The sequence below is a fragment of the Thalassophryne amazonica genome, chromosome 7 (genome assembly GCF_902500255.1).
Source record: "Thalassophryne amazonica chromosome 7, fThaAma1.1, whole genome shotgun sequence".
NCBI classification, from domain to species: Eukaryota; Metazoa; Chordata; class Actinopteri; order Batrachoidiformes; family Batrachoididae; genus Thalassophryne; species Thalassophryne amazonica.
Window position 1 is genome coordinate 3,838,428 of NC_047109.1, and position 14,519 is coordinate 3,852,946.

Sequence of the window (14,519 nt, forward strand, 5' to 3'; positions counted from 1 at the left end):
CTTCTTCCATCTGCTGTCTGCTTTTTTATTGGTCAGTTTGCTGCAGCAGAGAATCATTGACAGCCATCAGGGAAACTTCCACGAAAATGCATTTAATCAGCAAACCAGCGCTCCACACTAACTCAGCATTTACATGAGCTATGACAGCAACGACTCAGCAGAAAGTGTTGGAACTACCTTTTTGTTTTTTGTTTTTAAGATAATTTTCTCTGAAGCTTTGGACCATGACACCTTTGTGGGAGGGGCCTGAGGTCCTGTTCAGTGTCAATTCATTGATATTTAAGCTGCATTTGGACATTCCAGTGTTAAAAACTCTTTCTGATCGTCAAAGGTTTGGTTGCTATTCTCACTTTTCTTGTATCTTTATTTTAATTGTGGCCATCATTGTGATGAGGTGTGAATTCTCTGCAGGTGTCCACGTTTGTGTGATACTGATGGATGCTGGGAATTTGTGGAGCATTTTTCAGTGCTGGAAAAGTGAGTCAGGTCTGGCAGCATGTGGTGATACCATGCGTCACCACATCTACCACACCACAGAAAAAGAAAACTGGGTCCTGGATGGAAACCAGCCAAGCAGACAACAGGTCCATCCCCACCTCACCAAAGCAACTGTCCATCTTCTGCAGCCAGGTGAAATGTGGGTGTGTCCGTAATCAACCACCGTTAGCACTGGGGCACCTGCATGCCACGTATCCAGAACAGTGGTCCCCACCTGACCCAGTATCAGGAAAGGGTCCAGTATTGATGTTATCCACACTGATCGAAGCTCTTGCCATGTTATCAAATTAATACATGATGTGGTGAACCTAGATTGCTTCTGCATCAACAGGGTGGAGAATATAAAAATAACCTGAAACATGCAGAGCATCCAGAAAGTATTCACAGCGCTTCACTGTTTCCATTTGTTATGTTACAGCCTTATTCCAAAATTGAGTCAATTCATTTTTCCCCTCAAAATTCTGCTCACAGCACCCCATAATGACAACATGAAAAAGGGGTTTGTTTATTTTTGCAAATTTATTAAGGTTAAAAAACTAAGAAATCACATGTCCATAAGTACAACCCCTGGCAAAAATTATGGAATCACCGGCCTTGGAGGATGTTCATTCAGTTGTTTAATTTTGTAGAAAAAAAGCAGATCACAGACATGACACAAAACTATTGAGACCTTCAAAGCAGTAGAAATGTTTTTGTATCCTTCCCCAGATTTGTGCCTCCAGACAATCCTGTCTCAGAGGTCTACAGACAATTCCTTTGACTTCATGCTTGGTTTGTGCTCCGACTGTCAACTGCAGGACCTTATATGTAGACAGGTGTGTGTCTTTCCAAATCATGTCCAATCAACTGAATTTACCCCAGGTGGACTCCAGTTAAGCTGTAGAAACATCTCAAGGATGATCTTTGGAAACAGGAAGTACCTGAACTCAATTTTGAGCTTCATGACAAAGACTGTGAATACTTACAGTGGTATGTAAAAGTTTTTGCACCCCTGATAATTTCCATGATTTTCCTTTATAAATCATAGGTTGTTTGGATCAGAAATTTCAGTTAAATATATCATATAGTAGACAAACACTGATATTTGAGAAGTGAAATGAAGTTTATAGGATTTACAGAAAGTGTGCAATAATTATTTAAACAAAATTAGACAGGTGCATAAATTTGGGCACCCCAACAGAAAAAATACATCAATATTTAGTAGATCCTCCTTTTGCAGAAATAACAGCCTCTAAATGCTTCCTGTAGCTTCCAATGAGAGTCTGGATTCTGGTTGAAGGTATTTTGGACCATTCTTCTTTACAAAATATCTCAGGTTTGTTGGTTTCCGAGCAGATTTTCAATAATATTCAGGTCTGGGGACTGAGATGGCCATTCCAGAACATTGTACTTGTCCCTCTGCATGAATGCCTTAGTAGATTTTGAGCAGTGTTTAGGGTCATTGTCTTGTTGAAAGATCCAGCCCCGGCGCAACTTCAACTTTGTCACTGATTCATGAACATTGTTCTCAATCTGCTGATATTGACTAGAATCCATGTGATCCTCAACTTGAACAAGATTCCCAGTACCTGCACTGGCCACACAGCCACACAGCATGATGGAACCACCTCCAAATTTTACTGTAGGTAGCACGTGTTTTTCTTGGAATGCTGTGTTCTTTATCAGCCATGCATACCGCCCCTTGTTATGGCCAAATAACTCCATTTATTTTCATCAGTCCACAGTACCTTGTTCCAAAATGAAGCTGGCTTTTTGTATCCCTCCCCTAAACCATGATGTTGAACAATCTTTGTTTTCAGGTCAATGAGAGTTGTTTAGAGGCTCCCATGTTGCCACTCATTAGGAGAGATGCAAAGAGGGGAAACATTTGCAAATGGCCACCATAAATACCCTTTCTGATTATTGGAGTCACCTGTGTAAGCAGCGAAATGGCGAAATAGTGCCCCCTACAAATTTTCAAAAAAAAAAAACCCATCCCCAATGGGTTTTTTCTTCTTTTTTTTTGTCGTAGCCTCATGAAATTTGGTACACATATTTACCATGCTGGGATGCACAAAAAAATCTGTTAACGTCATGGTGAAATGTCAACAGGAAGTCAGCCATTTTGATTTTAATTTTTGATTTTGAGGTCATTTTTGCCATTTTGGCCATTTCCACTGCTTACATTTGAACGAACTCGTCCTAGGGATTTCATCCAATCATCTTCAAATTTGGTCAACATCATCATGAGACCGTGCTGATCAAAAGTTATCAAAAGAATTTCGGTAGGTCAAAAGGCGTGGCTGCTAGGGTTCGTCAAACTTTGGCGAGCATTTCGGAGCACGCCGTTTCACTTCAAATGGCTGTCACACCCACATACTTCATCATAGATCCTTCAAACTTGTTGGACATGATGAGGGCTCCGCCTTGAACGTCTCCATATATTAACTTCCCACCTCCGCCATAGCGCCCCCCCCGGTGGTAACAGGAAATGTCCTATTTTTACTTTAACAGGTACTGATGTCACATAGTTAACCCAATCAACTTCATTCCACTTCTATAACAAGCAGAACAAGTTGGTGAACATAGGCAATGATCACTGTGAAGAAATGGGTAATGGCGTCCGTGTGGCGGCGTGCCGAATATCGACCCTTCGCCATGAAATTAAGTTCTTCTTTTTGATGGCTTTAATTTTGTCATATCATAATGAAAATTGATACACTGGTCAAGCACGACAACCTCTTAGAATTCATAGGGGCGTCGCCCATGGGCGGGGCAAAATGCCTCAATAGCGCCCCCTTGAAACTTTCAAAAACCCCTCCGCATAGGTTTTTTTTTTTCTTTTTTTTTTAAATGGAGAAGGGAGATGAAAACTGGTACACGTGTGATTTGCATAGATGTACAAAAATGTCTTTTGCACCATTGGTCTACTCCAAACAGGAAGTCAGCCATTTTGAATTTTCTTGTCATTTTGGCATGATTTCCACACGTTGTATTTGAACAATCTCCTCCTAGGGATTCTGTCCAATGCACTTCAAATTTCTTTCAGACCATCCAGAGACGATACTGATCAAAAGTTATCAAAAGCTTTTTTCTATGTTGAAGGGTGTGGCTGCTATGGCGCCTCCATTTTGACCCTTCGCCACAGAACATCAAGTCATGATAACTCCTTCATGCTTTGCCTAATTGACTTGAAACTTCATGTGTGATGAAGGTTGGCCCCTGAACACACCCGGCCCTCTGTTTGTACATCAACCTCTCATAACTCCTTCATCCATTGTCTGATTTGCTTGAAACTTGAACTGTGTGATGACTGTCTGCTCCGTAGGATGAACCATCAACTTGTCATAACTCCTTCATGCATTACCTGATTGACTTGAAACTTCACATGTGTAATGAGGGTCGGCCCCTGAACACACCTGCCCCTCTGATTGTGCAATGAGCAGCCCCTAGTGGATGAACCATCAACTTGTCATAACTCCATGCATTGTATGATTTGCTTGAAACTTGAACTGTGTGATGAGAGTCGGCCCCTGTTCACACCTGCCCACATCTGGTCACAAGGGCACGCTCTGGCCCAGGCAGGCAGTGGCGCGGACACAAGGGCCAGCATATGACTGCTTGCAGTCCTAGTTATGTTACTATTTTAAATCTATTTGTTTATTTACTTATTATTGACTGTAACCTGGCGCCCATCTGGACAGCACTTTGGTTGACTGCTGTCATTTTAAATGTGCTCTAAGTTTGACTTGAGCGATCTCTGCAGACAGCCTATGTTTATGCAAAAAAAAACGTCCCATATTTTATCTGTTTATATTAAATATCAAATACAAATAAATACGGTTAAGCTGAGACACAACAATATAATAGTAAACTAAATAAAATCTATTTAAAGTTTGTCTATAAAGGCTCAGTTGTTGAGGATTGCTATTAGTCAAAGTGTTCCACAGTGTCAGGACACGAGAGGCAACGGCACTCAAACCTGCTGACCTCTTAATCCTGCGAACACAGGGCATGAGAAGGAACATAAGGTTTAACAACTTCAACAAGCGCTCATCTCAGAATCTTTATGGGAAGCAGCAGTTCTGTATCAGAATTGAAAAAAAAAATGTGTACCAGCCCCTCTGTAATGCAGAGAAACACACCACATGGACAAAGTGCTGTAGCTGATGTTGCCTCACAGTACAACTGATTCTCCTCATCCATCTTCTGCAGTATGATCCAGGATCATCACAAACCCAGAAACCCCAACTCCTCACTCAGCTTCTCCAGCGCTACAAACACAATATCCACCGACTCTGCAGAGGTCGTACAGTCTGAATGCGGACAGGACCGCTCAGTTTATGAAGGTGTTGGGGTTACCGTTTCACGAGGTCTTCAGAAAGTTCATACCTTGATAGGACTCTTGGCAGATACTTTTGGATGGTTTTGACCTGCAATCTGAGACATGTGAGGACTTGTAATGGTCAAGAGGCTCTGTGTGTCATTTACCTGCTGGTGCTGAGGTTTTCCAGACAGGAGGTCGTGTAATGTCTGTAGTAGTCGATCTGCTCACTGTGGAAGCTGCTCTTGGCCTGTAGACTGCTGAGCGTCTGGCGAAGCTTTAGGATTTGGGCCCTCCGGCGTTGTCGGTGCAGACGCTGGTGACGTATGTCCTGTTGGAGGAAGGAGGCGAGTTATTGATTTATCCAACATGCATGATGACACGGTCTGGTTTCTAAAGTTAGCACCTTTGCTATCATCTGCAGGATCTGGCTGTCTGCCCGTCCCGCTGTGAGGACTCCCAGCCCCTCCAATCGACGAAGACTCCTCACAATCTTCCTTTTCTTCTCCTCCAGACTCAGCCTGCTGTTAGCCACCAGCGACTGATTCCTCTTCATCTTTTCAGGTGTGCAAGCGTCTGCCAGCTCGCGCTGCTTCATGAGCCTCTCATGGCACATCTTCTAGTTTCCAGAATGGTTCACAGAGAAAATGACTAAGGACCTGCAGCCATTTGTCAGCGAGCTGACTGTTGACGGCTCCTTTACCTGGTGCTGTGACGCTGACGAGCTCAGTATCTCACTCAGAGTGTCGCCTGACTGACTCCTGATGATGTCGACAATCAGCTGCTTGGTACTTAAACAAACAAACCGTCACTTCTTAGTGGAGAAGATAACGGAAAAATCACACATTTGCTGGTATAAGCGTGGTGATTCTCATGATAATACTTGGTCATTTGGTCACTTGAAAATTCAAGATTTTTGTGAGGAAAAATGATTTTGGTTCAGATTTGGCTGCCATTGTCAAACTATGGACCATCTTGGATTTCACAGATGCTGTAAAACAGATCCACTGTGATCAGAGCTTTCCAACACAAAAATTCATTTTTCAGCAGGTCATTTGGTGGCCATCTTAAAAATGGCCACCATCTTGGATTTTCAAGCAGCCAATCGACCAGATTTGTTCAGTACTATCTTGGGAATCGTCAAATTTGGTGCTTGTACCAGCATTTGCACAATTCTGCTGTAAAACCGATGTTATCTGCTCCAGTATGTGTGAACCTCCAGGCTGAAGTACCTGAACAGGAGTCCTCGGGTGTCTGCTCTGTCCTCAGAGTCTGTGAAGATGTCAAACTTGTTGGTGAGAGTCAGAGAAATCTCAGTCTTACTGCCGGGGACTCGTTCTGACAATGATCCTGGATCAGTAGAAGATCCTGGATTAAGGGCAACAAACAAGAGAGCAGTCAAGTCAAACATGAGGCCGCACAATGAGGAAGTGACCACGGAAGAGTCTGTGGTCGTAGCAGTACCGGTAAGTTCCTGCACGGAAGGAATGGTTCCCAGGTCCTTCAGCAGGAGTCTCAGAGGGTCAGAGGGATCAGAACACAAAACATCCTGATGCTCCAACAACAACTGCACACAAACACAAACCGTTTTATACCAGCTGCTTCAGAAAAAGGACAAAGTCAAAGTAGTTTCTTTCCTCCTCCTCATTTGATCATTATTCGCGGCCTGACGACGCGACGCTGCCTTTACCGCGTGTTTCACAGTGTTCACGGGCTGAGGACGCGACGCTGCCTTTACCGCGTGTTTCACAGGGTTCACGGGCTGAGGACGCGTCGCTGCCTTTACCGCGTGTTTCACAGTGTTCACGGGCTGAGGACGCGACACTGCCTTTACCGCGTGTTTCACAGTGTTTACAGGCTGAGGACGTGACGTTGCCTTTACCGCGTGTTTCACAGTGTTTACAGGCTGAGGACGTGACGTTGCCTTTCCAGCGTGTTTCACAGTGTTCACGGGCTGAGGACGTGACGTTGCCTTTACAGCGTGTTTCACAGTGTTCACGGGCTGAGGATGTGATGTTGCCTTTACAGCGTGTTTCACAGTGTTCACGGGCTGAGGATGTGATGTTGCCTTTACAGCGTGTTTCACAGTGTTCACGGGCTGAGGACGTGACGCTGCCTTTACAGCGTGTTTCACAGTGTTCACGGGCTGAGGACGTGACACTGCCTTTACAGCGTGTTTAAATACAACTGGTGATTTATGTTTCCAGTTCGGCCCGTGGTGTCGGCTACGACTCGCTGCATGTCCTCAGTGCTATGCCGTGCGGCTTGGAGTGGTACTGACCTTGTGGGTGTCGAGTAGCTCACTCACAGAGATGTAAATGATGGGTTTGTGGACGTTTAGCATCTCTGAGAATTCGTCAATGCCAAAGTGATCCTCCGGTTTGGGGACGTCGCACACTGCACACAGGAACTTCCTGTCAGGGAAGCACAACAATGCCAGTGTGAAAACCACTGAAAGTCAAGTTCAACGTCAATATGGCCACTGATCTCCAGAGGGTGGTGCTGCAGGAGACGTTCAGGATTCTGAAGAGTTAAACGTTCAGTGAAAGCATTTCACATAAGAAGAGACTTAAACAACAGTTCGCACCAGCAGGAGTCAAAGGTCCTGTGGAGAGAGAAGTCTAGCTCACCTGAACCTGGCGTGGCTTTGGCTGATGTACTCGTTCAGGGCACAGACATGGTCGCCTTCACCGTGGAAATGCTTATTGACAGCAGCGTGCTGCAGCATGCGGGCAATGGAGCCCAAGATGTGCCGCTGCTCCGGCAGCAGGGTGGAGCCAGCGGTGCGGTCAACCACATCAAAGCCATCAGGGGCAACAATGGCTGGGTTCATGTAGCGATAATAGACCAGGTTCCCCACGATCTGTGGAGAGAAGAGCTCTCTAAAACCTGGAGCAATACTTATCACTTATTATCACTTCCAGCAAAGCTGCGTCAGAGCAGAGCAGGCAGTTCTGTGGAATAAGACGCAAATTCCAGATCTGTGTCATCTGCATTGTCCCAGTCCAACCGACTGTAAACTGGTACCGGCCTAACCTGGTGGAAGGACCATCATGAACTGGCATTCCAACCCCTTTGCACTAAAGGATCCGGGCATAAGAACTGACACGATGACCTTCAGGGACTGTTGCAGACTTGCATCTTCTATCTCGAAAAAGAAGGTTTAATAGAGTCTGTGACCGCCTCCACCAAAAAGGCATCAGCATGATTCCGACATAAAGTACGAAGGTTCAGGTGTAATCCAGAATGTCACCTTCTACTGGTTTAACAGACAGAAATACAAGTTATCCAAAAGCACACGACGCATGAAGCATTAAAAAATAAAAATAAAATTCAAAACCCTCAGTGTCTGTTTTGAACTTGTGCATCCATACAAGTAAAATAAGATCCCTGACTCAGACTAAATCAGTTCCCCAACTCCAACGCTTTGAACAAATCCAGTAGATGTCTCATTAACAGCAGCTCACCGTCATTCCGCCGCTGACAAATGACCTCGTTTTGGAACATCAGTAGGATACGATGGGTTTATGTCCCAATGTACTGCGCAGCTTTGAATGAAGCCTGTCCACAGAGTAAACAAGTGTCCACGTTCATCACAATATAAAGCAGGGAAGCTTTAATTTGCTCATCTGCATTTATCTTAAGCCCCTTTAACACCAGGCCAATGTAGAGTTGTGCAAGTATACCTTCTTACATGTCTGTTTATTGATCACACCCTGTATCACATGTAAGAAGGTATACATACAGACTACGCAAAGCTTACGCAACCCTACGTGGCAATATGCTGAGGGATGCAAAAGGGGCGTGAATTGGATGCAAAAAATTAAACATGTTTAATTTTTTCACCGACTGTCAGCATAGAGCACGGACGCAGTGTTCCACACAAGTCCACTACTGTATGTAAATTTACACAACACTGCGCATCTGTACACCAAGCCACCACAATTGTACACAAGCCTACGCCAGAGAAAAAAAATATTTTTGGTTTTTTATCAGTACATACTTGCATTGGTAGACTTTATTCATCCAGCTGGACTCTACTGGCAGTGAAGCTTCAAAACCACAGAAGAAGAGATGGGTTGTCCAAGCTTCTATGTTCACTAACTTCTCATGGACAGATCGCCAGTGAGAGGACATGTCCACATCCATTCCTCACGGACTGATGGCCGCCATCTCCTCAAGTTCTCTCATGATTGTGGTACGTTATATAAAGTCCATTAACTCCTGCTCACGGACCGATCGCCAGCAAGAAGACATGAAAATTCAGTAGGTATATCTTATATATTACATTCCAATTCTAAGGATTGAATTGTCACTCCCGGTCCCCAATCGGCGGTCACTAAAATTAACATTGAATCGGTGTGTAACTTTGCAAAAACAATGTCGGACTCTGTAGTTTTCTCTGGGCCCCTCCCCAATCGGACCGGGAGTGACATGTTTAGCCGCATGTTCTCCTTGAATTGCTGGCTGTCTGAGTGGAGTCCAAAAAATGAGGTGGGCTTCATTGATAATTGGCAAAGTTTCTGGGGAAAACTGGTCTTGTTAGGAGAGACAGCATCCATCCCACTTTGGATGGAGCAGCTCTCATCTCTAGAAATCTGGCCAATTTTATTAAATCCTCCAAACCGTGACTATCCAGGGTTGGGACCAGGAAGCAGAGTTGTAGTCTTACACACCTCTCTGCAGCTTCTCTCCCCCTGCCATCCCCTCATTACCCCATCCCCGTAGAGACGGTGCCTGCTCCCAGACTACCAATAACCAGCAAAATCTATTTAAGCATAAAATTCAAAAAGAAAAAATAATATAGCACCTTCAACTGCACCACAGACTAAAACAGTTAAATGTGGTCTATTAAACATTAGGTCTCTCTCTTCTAAGTCCCTGTTAGTAAATGATATAACAATTGATCAACATATTGATTTATTCTGCCTTACAGAAACCTGGTTACAGCAGGATGAATATGTTAGTTTAAATGAGTCAACACCCCCGAGTCACACTAACTGTCAGAATTCTCAAAGCACGGGTCAAGGAGGAGGATTAGCAGCAATCTTCCACTCCAGCTTATTAATTAATCAAAAACCCAGACAGAGCTTTAATTCATTTGAAAGCTTGACTCTTGTCCATCCAATTGGAAGTCTCAAAAACCAGTTTTATTTGTTATTATCTATCATCCTCCTGGTTGTTACTGTGAGTTTCTCTGTGAATTTCAGACCTTTTATCTGACTTAGTGCTTAGCTCAGATAAGATAATTATAGTGGGCGATTTTAATATCCACATAGATGCTGAGAATGACAGCCTCAACACTGCATTTAATCTATTATTAGACTCAGCTGGCTTCACTCAAAATGTAAATGAGTCCACCCACCACTTTAACCACACTTTTGATATTGTTCTGACATATGGCATAGAAATTGAAGACTTAACAGTATTCCCTGAAAACCCCCTTCTGTCTGATCATTTCTTAATAACATTTACATTTACTTTAATGGACTACCCAGCAGTGGGGAATAAGTTTCATTACAGTAGAAGTCTTTCTGAAAGCGCTGTAACTAGGTTTAAGGATATTGTTATGTGGGCCGCTGAAGAGGAGGTACTGCTGGCCCACCACCACCAGAGGGCATCCTACTTGGAGTGCGGGCTCCAAGCACAAGAGGGCGCCAGACCCAGAAGAAGTGACAGCTGTCACTCATCACACCAGCTGTCACTCATTCACACCGCTACATAAGCCGGACTGCAACTCCACCTCCCCGCCGAGAAATCAACTACCGAAGAGGTAATATTCTCTGCTGTATCCCTACTGTGACTTACGTCTGATCTGTTTTGCAGCCATTTTTCCTGTGGTGCACTCTGCTGGGTTGGCGTGTAGTGAGAGAAGCGACGTCTTCGCATCTCACTCCATCCAGATAAGTGGTAACAGGAGCTGCTAGTGTGTTCCTACTTGGAGGTGGAGGTTCTCCCTCCTAACTGTGTACAGACTGTGGGATTACTGAGTGTGCGAATTCACACTCATCCATCCTGTCTTTGTTTTCTGCCAGCAGTACCAGGGTCGACAGCCGAAGACAGAGGCCACCTGGGGACTCGGGACTTGGCGGCTCCGGTGTTCTTCAGGCCGTTGGTGGTGGAAGCCGTGTGGGACGCGGCTCATCTCTCGTCGGGGGTCTTCTATCTTTGAGCCTGCCCACACGTCACCTGGTGTTAATTGTCTATTTATATCTTGTGTGAATTTAGTTGTGTGTTGTCACAACATTAAATTGTTACTTATTGGCTTATTCATTGTCCGTTCCTTTGCGCCCCCTGTTGTGGGTCCGTGCTACGACACCTTCCCAACAGATATGATTCCTTCTTTATGTTCTTCAATGCCATATACCAACACAGTGCAGAGTAGCTACCTAAACTCTGTGTGAGATAGATTATGTCGTCAATAGTTTTACATCCTCATTGAAGACAACTTTGGATGCTGTAGCTCCTCTGAAAAAGAGAGCCTTAAATCAGAAGTGCCTGACTCTGTGGTATAACCCACAAACTCGCAGCTTAAAGCAGATAACCCGTAAGCTGGAGAGGAAATGGTGTCTCACTAATTTAGAAGATCTTCATTTAGCCTGGAAAAAGAGTCTGTTGCTCTATAAAAAAAGCCCTCCGTAAAGCTAGAACACCTTACTACTCATCACCAATTGAAGAAAATAAGAACAACCCCAGGTTTCTTTTCAGCACTGTAGCCAGGCTGACAAAGAGTCAGAGCTCTACTGAGCCGAGTATTCCTTTAACTTTAACTAGGAATGATTCATGACTTTCTTTGTTAATAAAATTTTAACTATTAGAGAAAAAGTTACTCATAACCATCCCAAAGACATATCGTTATCTTTGGCTGCTTTCAGTAATGCTGGTATTTGGTTAGACTCTTTCTCTCCGATTGTTCTGTCTGAGTTACTTTCATTAGTCACTTTCTCCAAATCATCAACATGTCTATTAGACCCCATTCCTACCAGGCTGCTCAAGGAAGCCCTACCATTAATTAATGCTTCGATCTTAAATATGATCAATCTATCTTTATTAGTTGGCTATGTACCACAGGCTTTTAAGGTGGCAGTAATTAAACCATTACTTAAAAAGCCATCACTTGACCCAGCTATCTTAGCTAATTATAGGCCAATCTCCAACCTTCCTTTTCTCTCAAAATTCTTGAAAGGGTAGTTGTAAAACAGCTAACTGATCATCTGCAGAGGAATGGTCTATTTGAAGAGTTTCAGTCAGGTTTCAGAATTCATCAGTGAAGGTTACAAATGATCTTCTTATGACCTCAGACAGTGGACTCATCTCTGTGCTTGTTCTGTTAGACCTCAGTGCTGCTTTTGATACTGTTGACCATAAAATTTTTTTTACAGAGATTAGAGCATGCCATAGGTATTAAAGGCACTGCGCTGCGGTGGTTTGAATCATATTTATCTAATAGATTACAATTTGTTCATGTAAATGGGGAGTCTTCTTCACAGACTAAGGTTAATTATGGAGTTCCACAAGGTTCTGTGTTAGGACCGATTTTATTCACTTTATACATGCTTCCCTTAGGCAGTATTATTAGAAAGCATTGCTTAAATTTTCATTGTTACACAAATGATACCCAGCTTTATCTATCCATGAAGCCAGAGGACACACACCAATTAGTTAACTGCAGGATTGTCTTACAGACATAAAGACATGGATGACTCTAATTTCCTGCTTTTAAATTCAGATAAAACTGAAGTTATTGTACTTGGCCCCACAAATCTTAGAAACATGGTGTCTAACCAGATCCTTACCCATGGATGGTCATTAACCTGACTCTAGTAATACTGTGAGAAATCTTGGAGTCATTTTTGATCAGGATATGTCCTTCAATGCGCATATTAAGCAAATATGTAGGACTGCTTTTTTGCATTTGCGCAATATCTCTAAAATTAGAAAGGTCTTGTCTCAGAGCGATGCTGAAAAACTAATTCATGCATTTATTTCCTCTAGGCTGGACTATTGTAATTCATTATTATCAGGTTGTCCTAAAGGCTCCCTGAAAAGCCTTCAGTTAATTCAGGCTTACTTGTAGTTCCTAGGGTTTGTAAGAGTAGAATGGGAGGCAGAGCCTTCAGCTTTCAGGCTCCTCTCCTGTGGAACCAGCTCCCAATTCAGATCAGGGAGACAGACACCCTCTCTACTTTTAAGATTAAGCTTAAAACTTTCCTTTTTGCTAACGCTTATAGTTAGGGCTGGATCAGGTGACCCTGAACCATCCCTCAGTTGTGCTGCTATAGACTTAGACTGCTGTGGGGTTCCCATGATGCACCCAGTGTTTCTTTTTATTCACCTCTTCTTGCTCTATATGCACCACTCTGCATTTAATCATTAGTGATCGATCTCTGCTCCCCTCCACAGCATGTCTTTTTCCTTATTCTCTCCCCTCAGCCCCAACCAGTCCCAGCAGAAGACTGCCCCTCCCTGAGCCTGGTTCTGCTGGAGGTTTCTTCCTGTTAAAATGGAGTTTTTCCTTCCCAGTGTCGCCAAGTGCTTGCTCACAGGGGGTCGTTTTGAGAGTTGGGGTTTTTCTGTAATTATTGTATGGTTTTTGCCTTACAATATAAAGCGACTGTTTGTTGTGATTTGGCGCTATATAAATAAAATTGATTTGATTTGTTTAAGGTGAAACTATGCTAGTATACTAAGGTATATCTAAATATCTAAAAAGGAAGAGTAAAACAGAAGAGTTGAAAAGAGGAGAGTAGAGCCACTTAGGACATGTCCATGTCCTCTCCTCATGGACAGATCCCACGTGTCATCACCAGCTGCAGCTCTGCAGCTTTCTTTCACCCCCGGCCCTGTGGTCCCACATCGACCACAGATGAACACAGCCACGCCAGCACCAGACAACTGCACTGCGCACGCTTCCACTTTGCTACAAGGTAATATCTCAGCAAACTGTGTGCCAAAAGCGACAAACAAGCGCATGTGACAAGTATAAATTAGATTCACTACAGGCTGTTGTTGCATCTAAACAATGCAACACAAAACTCTTTCAAACTGTAAACCATGCGTCTGTTTTATAGAATACAAAGACCAAACCGAAAGGAATATTTGGTGGACACAAACATACGTAGCGTGATTTCGAAAACGGAGCCAATGGAACATTTACTTACGGACTCAAATCTCGATTACCTCTGTCTTACGGAAACTTGGTTGACACCCACATCTCCTTTATCTGTGTTTACAATTGCTGGATATAAAGTTTATAGACGAAAGGGAAGGGGAAAGGGGGCGGGGTTTGATCTACGTGAAAGACAGCATCGACAGTCATGCAACAGATATTCCAGTACATACCTTGGAATGTGTTGGTGTCACAATAACTCTATCACCTCAGATGTCTTTTATCATTCTTGCTGTTTATCGTCCTCCAAATGCAAAAGATGACTTTTATACTGGTTTAACTGAAATACTTAAGAAATATGAAAGGAAAGAAATTTTACTAATGGGGGTTTTAATGTCAATTGGTTGGATAGAGTAAAGAAAAAAGCTTAAAGACATTGCAAATTCAGTACAAATGTCACAATTGATAAATAAGCCCACCAGATTAACTAAGAACTCTCAAACTTTGATTGACCTAATATTTACTAACAAACCAGACAGAATAACGAAAATATACAATTAATAACTGGGCTGTCTGATCATAATCTAACCCTTGTTGCAAGAAAATTGA

General features: G+C 43.3%; 1 protein-coding gene across 1 annotated transcript in view; it reads right to left on the reverse strand.

Moving 5' to 3' along the window:
- iqgap3 (IQ motif containing GTPase activating protein 3) overlaps positions 1-14,519 on the reverse strand; it is a 164,401-nt gene that overhangs the window by 17,589 nt on the left and 132,293 nt on the right. Inside the window, 8 exon segments of the mRNA XM_034173734.1 lie at positions 1-40; positions 4,969-5,132; positions 5,208-5,420; positions 5,505-5,592; positions 6,034-6,169; positions 6,266-6,368; positions 7,083-7,215; positions 7,432-7,664. The exon segment at positions 1-40 is cut by the window's left edge and continues 83 nt beyond it. Of these exon segments, the coding sequence (XP_034029625.1) occupies positions 1-40; positions 4,969-5,132; positions 5,208-5,420; positions 5,505-5,592; positions 6,034-6,169; positions 6,266-6,368; positions 7,083-7,215; positions 7,432-7,664 (1,110 nt within the window).